Genomic DNA, 17,009 nt, shown 5'->3' with positions numbered 1-17,009 from the left:
GTAACTACATTATCAGTGGTGTAGTAATCGACATTATCAGTGGTGTAGTAACTACATTGTCAGTGGTGTAGTAACTACATTATCAGTAGCGTAGTAACTACATTATCAGTGGCATAGTAACTACATTATCAGTGGCGTAGTAACTACATTATCAGTGGCGTAGTAACTACATTATAAGTGGTGTAGTAACTACATTATCAGTGATGTAGTAACTACATTATCAGTGATGTAGTAACTACATTACCAGTGATGTAGTAACTACATTATCAGTGGTGTAGTAACTTCATTATCAGTGGTGTAGTAACTACATTATCAGTGGTGTAGTAACTACATTATCAGTGGTGTAGTAACTACATTACCAGTGATGTAGTAACTACATTATCAGTGGTGTAGTAACTTCATTATCAGTGGTGTAGTAACTACATTATCAGTGGTGTAGTAACTTCATTATCAGTGGTGTAGTAACTACATTATCAGTGGTGTAGTAACTACATTATCAGTGGTGGAGTAACTACATTATCAGTGGTGTAGTAACTACATTATCACTGGTGTAGTAACTACATTATCAGTGGTGTAGTAACTACATTATCAGTGGTGTACTAACTACATTATCAGTGGTGTAGTAATCTACATTATCAGTGATGTAGTAACTACATTATCAGTGGTGTAGTAACTACATTATCAGTGGTGTAGTAACTACATTATCAGGGGTGTAGTAATCTACATTATCTGTGGCGTAATAACTACATTATCATTGGCGTAGTAACTACATTATCAGTAATGTAGTAACTACATTCATTATCAGTGGCGTAGTAACTACATTAAAAGTGGCGTAGTAACTACATTATCAGTGGCGTAGTAACTACATTATCAGTGGTGTAGTAATCGACTTCATCAGTGGTGTAGTAACTAAATTGTCAGTCGTGTAGTAACTACATTATCAGTAGCGTAGTAACTACATTATCAGTGGCATAGTAACTACATTATCAGTGGCGTAGTAACTACATTATCAGTGGTGTAGTGACTACATTATCAGTGGTGTAGTGACTACATTATCAGTGGTGTAGTAACTACATTATCAGGGGTGTAGTAACTACATTATCAGTGGTGTAGTAACTACATTATCAGTGGTGTAGTAACTACATTATCAGTGGTGTAGTAACTACATTATCAGTGGTGTAGTAACGACATTATACGCTCAGGTTGGTGCGGTATAATGGGTCAGGTGAGGCCCCAATATTTGATTTGTCTCGCACGGCCGCACCTCGAGGCTGCTATTTATCGCGGCTCCTCTTGTCTTATCACGTCGTCATTACGCTCACGGTCTCGCACATGTAACGCTGTAGGGGCACTCCCTCTTCGCACAATGCAGCCACTACAACTCTGTAGTACCTCTTTGCAACATCATACAACTACCCTAATTACATTTAAATAAAACGTGGAACGTACGTGAAAGTATTTTCATAAAATGTAATATACAGTGATCCCTCGTTTATCGCAGTTAATGGGGACCCCTCGCGATAGGTGAAAATCCGCGAAGTAGGATTGGCCCCCTAGGAGTTTCCGTATGTGTGTGTGTGGGTACCAGAATGTTTAAAATATGTATATTTATACTTTATATATATATTTTACTTAAATCTATTTAATTATAAAACCTTAATATTATACATTCACTCTCTCTCTCTCTCTGATACGATACGTATTATGGTGTTCTACACTCACCAATGACAGTAGTATCTTGAGACTTGACTCCAGTAATGACGACGACGACGATGACAATGGCGATGACAATGACGACGATGACAGACCTGTGCAGTTCGATGAATGTGATGATGAATGATGATGATGATGGTGTTACTGCACAGGTATAATGAGGCCTTTAAATCAGTTCGAAAAATCCGCGATGCACTGAGGCCGCGAAACTTGAACCGCGAGGTGGCGAGGGATTACTGTAAACCGCTTTTTAAATGATTGTTGTTGGTGAAAACATATCGCGTGGTAGTGGTCAAGGGGCCCCCCACGCTCGTTACGCCACTGATGATAACAAAATAAAGACATATTGGGCCCTTAATTACGAGAATGTGAGGAGAAGGTGTGACTCGTGCAGAACCCACCTACAATGCCCACTGCTCCCTCTTGCAAAAGGAGACAATCTCAATTGGCTGTCACTCGGTTGAATGAAGGACGTGGAAAAATGGGAAATGTGCCCTGCCGTGTGAACTTCTCCTGAAACGTCGTCCCCGGGGGCACCAATAACCCGCGGCCGTGGTGACACCCCAGCGATGGCGACCTCGTGGCGAGCCGAGAGGCGCCGTTTGCCCTGCTCGTGGCGCCGCGGGTTCCCCCACTCGGAGATGTCAACTCCCTCGCCTGGTGTGCAGGAGGTCGTGGGTTCCATCTCAACCCTGCTGCTGCTGTTTATTTGGAGTCTCTTTCCCCGTTGTCACGTGAGTTTTTTCTCCGAGTCCTCTGGGTTTTCTCTCCACATTTAGAATCAGCATCACGCATTTAGAGTATTTGTCTGCTATAAGTTTCCGCGCAATAAGCCACTTCGTTGACCTAACATTTGTGGCCAGGACGCTTCTGCAATATAGAGCTCAGTGAGCCATACCTGGTAAAACATATATATTATACTAGCGGAAGTACCCGGCTTTGCCCGGGTGAAAAATATCTTTCTTAAAAACCTTACATATATATACACAGATACTAAGGTATTGTCAAAGCCCGGTGGGCTGTTTGTACATTTTTCCACCAACAAATATATAAGAGGCTTTCACAAGTCCAAAAAGTTGTAGAAAGTGTGGGGTAAATAGTTGATGTCAAAATGTTTCCGAAAATTGTGGTCTCCCCCCCCCCCTCAAAAAATATCTTTACCCCTCGTAGGTATATATACTAACAACACCTTACATACAACAGAGGAAGTGGTATCTATTGACTCTGTAGTAGTATCTACTGACTGTACCGTAGTATCTACTGAGCCAGTAGTAGCTACTGACTGTGTAGTAGTATTTAGTGACTGTAATAACTACTGACCATAGTAGTATTTACTGGGCCTACAGTAGTATCTACCGACTATATACTCGTAACGACTAACTGTATAGTATCTGCTGACTCTATAGTTGTATCCACTGACTATAGTAGTAACTACAAAATCTATAGCAGTATCTACTCACTCTATAATAGTATCTACTGACTCTAGTAGCTACTCACCGTAGCAATATGTACTGACTGTATAGTAGTATATACTGACTGTAGCAGTATTGACTGACTGTAGTGGTATATACTGACTGTTTTAGTATTTACTATAGCGGTATCTACCAACTCGATAGCAGTATCTACTATCGCTACAGCAGTGTATACCGACTGAGGTCGTACCTGCTATCACTACAGCAGTGCATACTGCTGTGTTGGTACCTGTTATGATGACAGCAGTGCATATTGTAGTGGAACCTGCTATGATTACAGCAGTGCATACTGCTGTGGTGGTATCTGCTATGATGAGAGGAGTACATATTGTGGTGGTGGTACCTGGTATGATAATAGCAGTGCATATTGACTGTACTCATCATTCACCCTCACCATTCACCACTCACAACTCACCCTTACCACTCATCCTCACCACTCACCACTCCCACTCACTATTCACCATTCACCCTCACAACTCACCACTCACCAACCACCCTCACCAATCTCCCTCACCACTCACCCTCACCACTCACCCTCACCACTCACCCTCACCACTCACCAATCACCACTCACCCTCACCACTCACTCTCACCACTCACCCTCACCACTCACCCTCACCACTCACTCTCACCACTAACCCTCACCACTAACCCTCACCACTCTCACTCACCACTCTTCCTCACCACTCACCACTCACTCTCACCATTCACCCTCACCATTCAGCCTCACCACTCACCCTCACCACTCACCCTCACCACTCACCGTCACAACCACCACTCACCCTCACCACTCAACTTCACCCTCACTACTCACCATTTATCCTCCCCAATCACCACTGACCAATCACCACTCACCACTCTCCACTAACCCTCACCACTCAACCTCACCACTCACCCTCAAAACTAACCACTCTCTCACCACTCACCCTCACCACTCAGCACTCACCACTCACCCTCACCACTCACCCTCACCACTCACCCCTCACCGCTCACCACTCACCCATCACCACTCACAACCGCCACTCACCCTCACCACTCATCCTCACCACTCACCCTCACAACAACCACTCACCCTCACCACTCACCCTGACCACTCATCCTCACCAATCACACCCTCACCAATCACCACTCACCCGCACTGCTCACCCTCACCACTCACGCTCACCCTCACCACTCACCCCTCACTAATTACCACTCATAACCGCCACTCACCCTCACCACTCACCCTCAACACTCACCCTCACCACTCACCGTCACCACTCACCCTCACTACTCACCACTCATCCTCACCAATCACACCCTCACCAATCACCACTCACCCTCACAACTCACCCTCACCACTCACGCTCACCCTCACCACTCACCCCTCACTAATTACCACTCATAACCGCCACTCACCCTCACCACTCACCCTCAACACTCACCCTCACCACTCACCGTCACCACTCACCCTCACTACTCACCATTCATCCTCACCAATCACACCCTCAACAATCACCACTCACCCTCACAACTCACCCTCACCACTCACTCTCACCACTCACCCCTCACAACAACCACTCACCGCTCAGCACTCACCCTCACCAATCACCACTCACCCTGACTACTCACCACTCATCCTCACCAATCACATCCTCACCAATCACCACTCACCCTCACTGCTCACCCTCACCGCTCACCCTCACCACTCACCCTCACCGCTCACCCTCACCACTCACCCCTCACTAATCACCACTCACAACCGCCACTCACCCTCACCACTAACCCTCACCACTCACCCTCACCACTCACTAATCACCTCTCACAACCGTCACTCACCCTCACCACTCACTCTTACCACTCACCCTCACCACGCACCCTCACAACAACCACTCACCCTCACAACAACCACTCACCCTCACTACTCACCCTCACCACTCATCCTCACCAATCACACCCTCACCAATCACCACTCACCCTCACTGCTCACCACTCAACCTCACCACTCACGCTCACCCTCACCATTCATCCCTCACTAATCACCACTAACAACCGCCACTCACCCTCCCCACTCACCCTCACCACTCACCCTCACCAATCACCACTCACCCTCACCACTCACTACTCACCCTCACCACTCTCCCTCACCACTCTCCCTCACCACTCTCCCTCACCACTCTCCCTCACCACTCTCCCTCACCACTCTCCCTCACCAGTCACGTTCACCACTCACCACTCACGCTCACCACTCACCCTCACTACTCACCCTAACCACTCACCACTCACCCTCAACACTCACCCTCACCGCTCACCACTCACCACTCACCCTGACCACTCACCACTCATCCTCACCAATCACACCCTCACCAATCACCACTCACCCTCACTGCTCACCCTCACTGCTCACCCTCACCACTCACCCTAACCACTCACGCTCACCCTCACCACTCACCCCTCACTAATCACCACTCACAACCGCCACTCACCCTCACCACTCACCACTCACCCTCACCACTCACCCTCCCTACTCACCACTCACCCCTCACTAATCACCACTAACAACCGCCACTCACCCTCCCCACTCACCCTCACCACTCACCCACACCACCACCACTCTCCCCCTCACCACTCTCCCCCTCACCACTCTCCCCCTCACCACTCTCCCCCTCACCACTCTCCCCCTCACCACTCTCCCCCTCACCACTCTCCCCCTCACCACTCTCCCCCTCACCACTCTCCCCCTCACCACTCTCCCCCTCACCACTCTCCCCCTCACCACTCTCCCCCTCACCACTCTCCCCCTCACCACTCTCCCCCTCACCACTCTCCCCCTCACCACTCTCCCCCTCACCACTCTCCCCCTCACCACTCTCCCCCTCACCACTCTCCCCCTCACCACTCTCCCCTCACCACTCTCCCCCTCACCACTCTCCCCCTCACCACTCTCCCCCTCACCACTCTCCCCCTCACCACTCTCCCCCTCACCACTCTCCCCCTCACCACTCTCCCCCTCACCACTCTCCCCCTCACAACTCTCCCCCTCACCACTCTCCCCCTCACCACTCTCCCCCTCACCACTCTCCCCCTCACCACTCTCCCCCTCACCACTCTCCCCCTCACCACTCTCCCCTCACCACTCTCCCCCTCACCACTCTCCCCTCACCACTCTCCCCCTCACCACTCTCCCCCTCACCACTCTCCCCCTCACCCCTCTCCCCCTCACCACTCTCCCCCTCACCACTCTCCCCCTCACCACATGTTAAGCGCGATCCTAAAGGAATCTACAACCTTCGATGATTCCTTTGCGCGATTCAAAGAATCGATTCCTGGCGCATAGGAGGCTTCCATTTTTAATTACAGAGTTTTATTTTCATTGTTATGTTATGTTTTAAAGTTTTCAGGAGTTTTTAATTATATTTTAGCCCCAGTCAACGCCGGATATTTCCCATTCGTAGCAGTTTATATCAACTCTATAACCAACTTTATTAAATGGAAATAAGGCGATTCTAAATGAATCTACAACCTTCGATTCCTTTTCGCGATTCAGAGAATCGATTCTTGGCGCGGTCAGGTTTATAATTTTAATTACACAGTTGTATTTGCATTGGTATGTTACAATAATACTGTCTAATCGCTATAATTTTATTATCTACCGACCCTATAATAGTAATTGCACACATTGGGGTGGAAGGGGAGTGAAGAGGACGTGAAACTTTGATGAATTTACCTCAGAGTCGCGTGTTAATGCGTGCGCATATTTGTAACGGGAATTAAAAATGGCGTCCACCCCGTAGCGAAGTTGTTGCTACCCGTTGCCAGGGGCAACCGCCGTGGTCCGCGCCGGCCGGCAATATTAAATAAATAAATAACTATATAAAGAGCAATCGCACTAAATCGATAATCGGTCCGATTTAAAGTTTAGAGACGAAAAATCGGAAATGCCTAAGTTTACCGCGGGCCGGGGGCGTGCCCACCTGCAAAATTTAATCTCGGCGAACCCCACGGTCCGAGAGCTAAATCCCCCGGAAGGGAGCGTACGCAGACGGACAAACAGACAGACAGATAGACAGACAGACAGACAAAAAATGAATTATATAGGTTAGATAGGGTGTCTGTAAATGGATCGCCCTGGATGATAAACATAGCGATCGTTTACAATCTCCCTGTCGATCCACTGCTGGATGTTTGTCGTGGAGGTTGCCGTTGAGCAACGCCGTTGTTTGTTGTTGTTGTTGCTGTTCGAGTGAGATCTGCAGACTAATTGAAAGGTTTTAGAACATGACGTGATTATTTATCACGGCAGGATAAACGGGGAGATACAAGTCACTGCTTGGGACGACTAACCTTCACACGCACTCAAGTAGCCCAGTCGAGTGGAAGACATCGCACCCACGTGCAGTGTCCACCACTTGCGGTGTCCACCACGTGCGGTGTCCACCACATGCAGTGTCCACCACGTGCAGTGTCGACCACGTGCGGTGTCCACCATGTACGGTGTCCACCACGTGAGTCTCCACCACGTGCAGTGTCCACCACGTGCAGTGTCCACCACGGGCTGTGTCCACCACGTGCCGTGTCCACCACGTGCGGTGTCCACCACGTGCAGTGTCCACCACGTGCAGTGTCAACCACGTGCGGTGTCCACCACGTGCAGTGTCCACCACGTGCAGTGTCAACCAGGTGCGGTGTCCACCACGTGCGGTGTCCACCACGTGCGGTGTCCACCACGTGCAGTGTCCACCATGCACAGCGACGCGTGATGGCCATCGCCAAGAGGGGGTGCAAGGGTGCAGAGGGAGGGTGTCGAGTCGTGGGGGCCCCAGGCTGACCCTGCTCGCGGTGCAGCAGCTCGCCTCTGGGGTTAGTGGATCGCACAGACGCCTGAAAGGCCCCGCCTCGTGCCTGTTGCGTAATCAGCTGAAGCCCTTCCCTCCTCAGGCGTCGTGACAAACTCAACAAGCCGACAACACGTCTCCTCCACGGCTGTGCCTCCAAATAACAAACAAAGAAGCGACTCCTTTGCTCCGCTTCCCATCAACCACGCGGCCGTCTGGGAGCGCGACGTCGTCTGCGGCATCGTCGCGGGACGACGCGAGGGGTGGCGACTCTGGCTCCGCAGGGCGCCGCCGCGATTCTCACGGAAAATAAATCTCGCGTGGCGCTCAATCCCCCCCCCCCCCCGCCGCTCGCCCTGACCCCCACCACCAGCACGGGCTCTTAAATATTTCATGCGGATTATCGACGGTGCTTATCGCACTTCCCGAGCGAGTGGGAGCCCGCCCGCCCGCCCGGCAGAGCGAGCGGGCGAGCGGGCAGGCGGGCGGGCGAGAGAGATTTCCTCACTCAAGGTTGCGCTCGGAAGTGGCACAGCGCAAATGAGGCCGGTGCTAAAATCCAGGGCCCCTTAGTCACCTCCCCCCCCCCAATCGTAAAAAAATCCTTCGCCACGAATCTGCATCCCCGTCTCCCGAGGCGCGAGGGCGGCAGCGGCGGCGGCCCCGCTGCTGCTGCTGCTTCTCGCCGCTCGTTGCAGAGATTCGCGGTTCAAATCCGGAAGGCCGCCCCCGTTTAATGCCTCGGGGTGCGTGAGAAACCCGCAAACTACGGGAGCACGCGCGCGGTTCGCTCCGAGGTGGAAGTTCCAGATGCCGCGACACCCTTCGAAAAGAGGAGGCCATTGAGTGCTGGCGTCATGGTCCACTTTGCCAAATTTGAACGTCCACCTGCAAATTGTCCAAGCGGGATCACGCATCGCGACATCAGCCCCCTCACCGCTAAACTGCCGCAGGCCACGTCTGTGAAACGCGACGCCTTCGTGATCGCCTTGCCCTGTACTAAGCAATAATTATAACCGCCGCATGGTCGTGCCACTGAACGGCAGTATAAGACGATGCCACACAGGTGACGATCGCGCCGCCGCAATGCACACACGCGGTGGACTCTCCGTGCCGCACTTGAGCTGTGCCTCGTGTCCACACGTCAGGCAAACCGGTGGCGCATTCCACATTTCTGAGAAGCGGGGCGCGTCCTGGCGAATCGAGCGCCAGGCACCTTGCCTCGCGTCTCCGACCCACCGCTTCAGGGGGGAGCGGCGACTCTTGGATGCTTTCGGCGAAGCAGGAGCAGCGCGGCAGCCAGGAGGGGCTGGCAGCAGCGCGGCAAGCCGGGTCCAGTCCGTGTGGAATGTCTCTACCCCTTCGTGTGCGAGGGATATTACACTCGGCATCCTCCCACACACACGGAGCACTCCGCTGCGGATCTGCTGCAACATCCCAGTACAGATCCCTCCTAGAAAAACACATTCTTGGGAACTTTGAAAATCTTTTCAGAATAAATGGCATTATTATTATAAGTTGCAAACCATATGAATATAGTATGATTCTTAAACTGTCATATTTATGTAATGTTTTAATCTCTCGAGCGTCTAACTCCTGAAATTCGATGCATTAATCTCTCTATCCATAACGTCTCTGCTATTCTGGAGCACATCTCTCTCTGTATAGCAATGCTGGTACCATCATGTCTCTCGTTGTACGTTACGTTGTTTGATGTAGAATCTTTAAAAGTTTCTCCTTGTAAACATATCTCCTACAATTCTACATAATTTCCAACATCATCATCATCGCAATGCTTTCATCCAGAACATCTCTCGTTGGATAACAACACTCACAACGCCCCATCTCTCTTATTCTGATGTCCCTAACGTGATAGAATCTTCGAGGCAACCGCGTTCTCTGGATTACAAGACGCACCCCAGACATGTGCCCGGTGTCAATAACGTTCTACAAAGACAAAGATCCCCCGTATAGCTTTAACGGACTTTTGGGACAGGTGCTGTTAGCGAGCACCTATGAAGGTCGGCACGACACACGGGGGAGTGGTGGGTGGCCAATACTCCACCTGACCACCTTTGTCTCCCCAGTGGCGATGTTGACCGAGTTGACCTAGGGAACGCCCAGGACCTGTTCAAATTATCATCACTTTTGTTGGTGGCCGTGAGTGGGATTTGAACCCGGGTTGCCCGGTTCGTAGCGCAGCGCGCTACCGCTGCACCACCACTCCCCACATCTGTGGTGCAATCTGGCTGCACACGTGATACGACACCCCCGATTGCAATCGCTACACAGCAGCAATTTGCTGTATACAATTGAATATCGCGACAATGAATGTGTTTGTCTGTGTGGTGTGGCGGAGGGTCTCGACAACAAACGTAGTTAGCGCAATACGTAGCCTAACCCGAACATCTATTACGAAATAATGTTTGCGGATTGTCCGCTTCTATTTGTTGTTGCTCGTGTTGACTAGCACGTCGCCAAACGATCGGTTTGTGTTCAGTAATGACGGAATGGATCGCCAAGGCTTCGTACGGCATCTCTGCCTCTCGAATTGCTCCGCCCTCTCGCACAAATCGCTGCGTGGCTTCGAAACGAAATATGTTTTTCTATTTTACCAGGTAAGGCCCACTGAGCTATGTAGTGACGTGGCCACACAACTCATAGCTCAACAAAGTGGTGTGTCACGTGGACATTGAGAGCAGCCAAATCCTCTAAACGCGTGTCGATTATAAATGTGGAGGGGGGAAAAGGGGAGGACCCGGAGGAAAATCCACGCAACCACCGGGGGAGTGAAAACATGCAAACTCCACATATACAGGGATCGGGATCGAACCCACCACCTCCTGTATACCAGGCATGGTAGTCAACATCTCATAGCCATCGTGGCTTCACCAGCCCTGCCAGGGCCTCGAGCGTGTCTCCCAGTGTCTCCCAGTGTCTCCCAGCGTGTCTCCCTGCGTGTCTCCCAGCGTGTCTCCCTCCATGTCTCCCTGCGTCTCTCTCTGCGTGTCTCCCAGTGTGTCTCCCAGTGTGTCTCCCTACGTGTCTCCCAGCGTGTCTCCCTCCATGTCTCCCTGCGTCTCTCCCTGCGTGTCTCCCAGTGTGTCTCCCAGTGTGTCTCCCTGCGTGTCTCCCAGCGTGTCTCCCTCCATGTCTCCCTGCGTCTCTCCCTGCGTGTCTCCCAGTGTCTCTCCCAGTGTGTCTCCCTGCGTGTCTCCCAGCGTGTCTCCCTCCATGTCTCCCTGCGTCTCTCCCTGCGTGTCTCCCAGTGTGTCTCCCAGTGTGTCTCCCTGCGTCTCTCCCTGCGTCTCTCCCAGTGTGTCTCCCTGCGTGTCTCCCTGCGTGTCTCCCAGTGTGTCGACCAGTGTGTCTCCCTGCGTGTCTCCCTGCGTGTCTCCCAGCGTGTCTCCCTCCATGTCTCCCTGCGTCTCTCCCAGTGTGTCTCCCAGTGTGTCTCCCTGCGTGTCTCCCTGCGTGTCTCCCAGCGTGTCTCCCTCCGTATCTCCCTGCGTCTCTCCCAGCGTGTCTCCTTCCGTGTCTCCCTGCGTCTCTCCCAGTGTGTCTCCCTGCATTTCTCCCTGCGTGTCTCCCAGTGTGTCTCCCAGTGTGTCTCCCTGCGTGTTTCCCTGCGTGTCTCCCAGCGTGTCTCCCTCCATGTCTCCCTGCGTCTCTCCCAGTGTGTCTCCCAGTGTGTCTCCCTGCGTGTCTCCCTGCGTGTCTCCCAGTGTGTCTCCCAGTGTGTCTCCCTGCGTGTCTCCCAGCGTGTCTCCCTCCGTGTCTCCCTGCGTCTCTCCCAGTGTGTCTCCCAGTGTGTCTCCCTGCGTGTCTCCCTGCGTGTCTCCCTGCGTCTCTCCCAGAGTGTCTCCCAGTGTGTCTCCCTGCGTGTCTCCCTGGCCCTCACGTGCCTGCGGCAACGCTGCATTCCGTCAGAGGCTCTGAGTCGGTGCTGACACCTCCACATTCCTATGACGGAAGCCAGGATGACTACTGCCTCAAAAAAGTGTTGCTCATTTTATTGACATCAAATGGATGATGTGCCAAGTTGACCCTAACTAATAACAATAATAATAAAAATATTTACCCACGAAAGTCTAAACTAAAACTAAACTATTTTATTTTTAAAACTAAACTCATTTTATTTTACCAGGTGAGCTATTTAGTTCTTTTCCAGAAGGGGCTTGGCCACAAATGATATCTCAACGAAGTGGCTAATCACGTGGAAATGTATCGCAGCCAAACACTCTAAACGTGTGTTTCTAAATGTGGAGGTAAACCCGGAGGACTCGGAGAAAAGTCCACGCGACCCGGGAAGAACATGCAAACTCCACATATACAGGGGTCGGGATCGAACCCACGACTTCCTGTGTGCCAGGCTTGGTAGTTAACATCTCATAGCCACCGTGACTTCACCGGCCCTGTCAGAGACTTGACTAAAGCGCTCAGCCGTTGACGCTGCGAACATTCGTACGAGTGATCGCGGCCCTCTCGTCATATCTCACCAACAGATGATAATAATAACAACAACAACAAATACTCCTCAGTCTCCTGATGCTGTTGAGTGCGGCATTCCAAGGAGCACTACAGATGGAGGTCATCTGCCCGTGCATTCGGGAATTACCAGGCGCGTTTGGCAGGAAGTTGAATATTTGTTGGATATCATCTTCATCAGCCATGATCAATCCACTGGTGGATGAAGGCCTCCCTAGTCCGAAAGCTAGAACTCATGACCCACTCGACCCCAAATGAAACGCAAGGGCTAACTCTTCGCCAAGACCCTCAGGGCATGAGACTTTGTGTGTGTGCGTGTTTTGTAAGCAGTTGCTGAGCACAGGTCCAGAGACCCAAAACATCTTGCAGCCAGAAACAAACAGCACTGCCTCCCAAAAGAGCAATCGAGTGGGTCAGATTCACATTATGACCAAACAGTCGTTGGAGCGCATCGCCGTCGGTGATTTCCCCCCCATCGCCGTCACGGCTTCCCCAGAATCTCAGCCCCCCCCCCCCCCAAATAAAACAGAGAGCATTCACTCGCACTGCCAGTTCGGCTCCTCCGTGAATCTCAACGGAGCGTCACGGGGGTTCAATTAAATCACGGAGGAGGCCGAATTGAGTTGCGTCGTATTGATGGTCTGCTTCAGCACAACACGATTGGGGAGCTGGGGGGGGAGAGACGCGGCGTGGATTCATTGACCCGCGCACGTCGGGAACGCGGTTTGTTCGGCCTCATTCGGTTACCGCGCCGCCTCCACCCCGCGCCGCCGTTCATCTCCCTGCCCAGCCGTCTCTGCTTCATTCGTTTACGCGGCCCAGCCGCCCGGCTCCTCTCCGCATCGCTCCGTGCCCTCATCCCTCTTCCGTGTGCGTCGTTGTTTGCGTGTTTTGCCACGAGTCCGTGCATTCTTGGTGCCTTGCAAACGGTTTCGTCTACATGGCGTTTAAACATCTCAACTCCTCTTTTATTGCCAGAAAAGGGTCAAACATGTTCTTGTTTTGTCATCAGCTCGCTCGCCTGTGCCCCCTCTTACACCCGGGTGGGCTAACGGAGACTCCTCGGCCACAGTCAAAGCAAAATAAACCCGCAACTCAGTTCCCTGTCTCTCCACGCATGGAACGCGAATGCGTTTGATCCCTTTGGCTTATTGGCTCCGGAGACCGATGTTACATCGATTGCAAACGGGTCGCGTGTAACGTTGTAAGGAAATAATCCATCTCCTTGTAATGATTTTACCGTCACTTGTTTGACCATTGCAAGCAGTTACACACTGCTTACAATGACCGATGTGCCGTATGTTGAACTTCTTTCGCACCGTGCGTAGCCAACCGTGCTAATCAGAGGTGCGATGGACCGTACACGTGGACAGTACACAAATAACATGTTGAATAAAATCCGAAAAGTGCAAACGTGGCATAGGAGAGGTGCACATTCATAATGACACCGAGACACACGGAGAGGCAGCCGTGGATCAAAGAACACGCGGCAGAGGCATTGGGTTGAGCCATCACCGTTCTCAGTTGTGACGAGTTGCATCTCAGCCCAGCCACACACGAGGACATTCCGGATATTCACTCAATGTGACGCAATGCAGCTGTGAGAATGGACAGCGGTGGTGTGAGTGCCGTGCGGTGAACGCCGTGCGGGCCAACAGAGACGTGAATCCAAAAGTGGCTCTGCAACATCGCCCGGAGCTGTTCATGTTCACACAAGGTGGTGCACTGCGTAGTCATCATCATTATCATCATCACCATCGCCGTGACGTTGGTGATGTTGACAATGATTCATCTCACAGAAGGAAGAAGCTGCGACATCCCACACAGAGCGGCCGGCGGGAGGGGTGACACTGGAGGAGAAGCACCCACGATGAGCGACATGCACCAGAGCCCACGGCCACCACCGCCACGCCGACCCGCAGCGGAGCTCGCAGCAGTCTCCCGTGCGCTGCCGTGGGCCATCACCGATGCCCGTCGGCGAAGGTCGCGGGACGGACACGCCGAGCGGGTGGGAATGACCCCTGCGGATCAGCTCCCCGGGGGCACTGGGGGCGTGCGGGATGGGGGTGGGGGCAGCGCCACTGTAGCGCTTCGAACCCGGCCACCCGGGTTTGATTCCCGCTCACGGCCTACACCAGTGACGATTATCTGAACCGGTCATGTGCCTCCCATAGGTCGACTCAGCCTCAACTGGGGAGACAAAGGCGGCCGGGTGTGGTGCTAGTCACCCATCCCCTTGTGTGCCGTGCCGGCCTTCATAGGTGCTGCTTGCTAACAGCACTTGCCCCGACAGTCTGTTAAGGCTACATGGGCGATCTTTGTCTGTGGTTGGGCGAGATGGGTAAGTGACCATGCACGGAGCTACGCGGTGTGCAGGCGGTGCAACTGCACCGACCCCGTGGGCCACAGGGGACCCACGGGCGCCGGGCTCCCCTGAGGGTGCAAGACGGACGCGGGGAGCCCCGTTCCGCTCCACAGGGCGCGCGTGCCCACAGCACGTGGGGCAGGGGGTGACGCTTGCTCACCCCGACAGGGACTCGCTCGTTGAAGGCCACAATGACCTCGGCGATGTCCAGGACAGCGCCACCTGACACCACTCATCGACTGCATGACCAAGGAGCGGACCCAGGTCAATCAGCATGGAAGCGCCCAGCGGCGTTAACTGCGCCACCACTTCCCACGGTGGCATCCGTCACGCTCGTCACTGCCACCACGCGCGCACGCCTCGCCGCCTCTGTCTCGTGGAGGCCTCACCTCTCACGGTCTCCTTGGTTGGCTCGGCGAAGAGCGGGATGAGGAGGAGGAAGACGAGGTAGACGAGGGAGAGTCCGTTGTAGCGGAAGAGGCATGCTGCGGGAACGGGGGGGGGGGGGAGAGATTTAATGGTCAGGCGGAGAGCATCGTCCCAGTCCGCCACGACGTCTGGGGATTGGCATCGACGCTGAGGATCGCCCCCCAGAGGATGACTCCTGCCGCTGTCGCTGCCATCGGACCCCCTCCTCTCATCCCCCGATAATCCGAGGGACGTCGCGATTCGCTGAAAACATCGATCAGCTCGTGCCGCTTCATGACACCCAAAGAGTACAAGGCTCAGATTCAGACTCTTTCTTTATCTGCTACTCTGGAGGAATCCGATGAGCTCTGACGCTCTTTTTCACAACTGTTCAGAAGGGGCGCGTCACAAGGTTACAACAACAAAGAGTCCACAAACACAATAGCAGTGCAAAGTATTGGACATGGTAAACAAATCAATTATATTATATGCAAATAAAACTAAACTATTATTTTCATGAGAATAGGGGTTTCGCCTTTTATCTGTTGTTTAAACACCAAACTGAAACCTATTACAAGGAATCATGTCTGCATTAACCACAATGCTTGTGGTCAAATGCAAACAAAAAACATACTCAGATAAACGGGGAAAACCCTATTCTCATATGTTGGTACTGGAACAGGAGGTCCCATGATGTTTTATTTTCATCTTAGCAGGTAAAGTCCACTGAGTTCTTCTTTTTCAGAAGCGACCTGGCAACAAATGATAGCTCAACGAAGTTGGCTCATCGTGTGGATATTGATAGTAGCAAAATAATCTAAGCAATGTTTAACAGTTTCCATAACCCCACTACACCATCGCGCTCTCCGCGAATCCCACCGCCCTAAATTCTGCAATGCACCGCAGGGGCGCGATGATGGAGTGGAGCTGATTTGTCACCCGGATCGCACCCCCCCCCCCACCCCGGTGGCCATCCTCGCAGCAGCAGCAGCAGCTGTTTCTGGTTGGCCGTCGAACAGAGGCGGCTGTCGCCGCATCGCGCGGCGCTTTCAGATGCGCTTCTGCGGCCGTCTGGAACGCTCTTCCCATCCGATATAAGGAAGCCACTGGAGCCATGGCACTTTTAAACCATCATCGAGATTGACAAACTAATTTATTGAGAAATGTTTTTTTTGTTGAGTTTGTCGTCCTCCCCCCGCACCTACGTTTCGTAAGGCTTGGCTACGTACGCTGCAGACGAAATTCAACACACATACATAGCCATGCAGACCCACGCCACGTGAACTCTCTCCCGAAGCCCTCTCGTCGAGAAATGGAACTCCCTCCAGGGCCGGCGCTCGAGATGTGTGCTCGGCCCTGCACCGCCAAACGTCCCATTGGCTCCCCTACCCCAGGTCGTGTCTCCTGCTTAGCGGTGAATCTCTGTCACGGTGAATCTCTGTCACGGTCAATCTCTGTCACGGTCGTTGCCTGAGCCCCCTCCCCCTCCATCTGAGATGAGTCAAGCGGCACTATACACACCTCGCTCTCTCGCTCGCCGCCACGAGAGTGAGGAATCGAAATGCATTCTCTGTCTCATTCACGTCGCTTTTATGTGCAATAATTATCGACTGAAACTTAGCCAGGAAAACATGCTGATGGGATGTGTCAAAAATACGTAACATGTTTTTTAATGTGGGGGGGGGGACCGATGTGTGAAAGTGTTTTGTCTGCTTGTTTATTTATTTTAGTATTTATCGTTAACTGCTG

General features: G+C 52.3%; 1 protein-coding gene across 1 annotated transcript in view; it reads right to left on the bottom strand.

Moving 5' to 3' along the window:
- The window catches only part of LOC133354855 (piezo-type mechanosensitive ion channel component 2-like), a 238,104-nt gene that overhangs the window by 188,048 nt on the left and 33,047 nt on the right, over positions 1-17,009 (bottom strand). The window contains exon 2 of the mRNA XM_061572007.1: positions 15,242-15,337. Coding sequence (XP_061427991.1) covers positions 15,242-15,337 — 96 coding nt within the window. The remainder of the gene's footprint in view (positions 1-15,241; positions 15,338-17,009) is intronic.

The sequence above is a fragment of the Lethenteron reissneri genome, chromosome 49 (assembly GCF_015708825.2).
Source record: "Lethenteron reissneri isolate LAM-NWPU_2019-01 chromosome 49, ASM1570882v1, whole genome shotgun sequence".
Taxonomy (NCBI): Eukaryota; Metazoa; Chordata; class Hyperoartia; order Petromyzontiformes; family Petromyzontidae; genus Lethenteron; species Lethenteron reissneri.
This window is presented reverse-complemented; position numbering and strand designations above follow the sequence as displayed.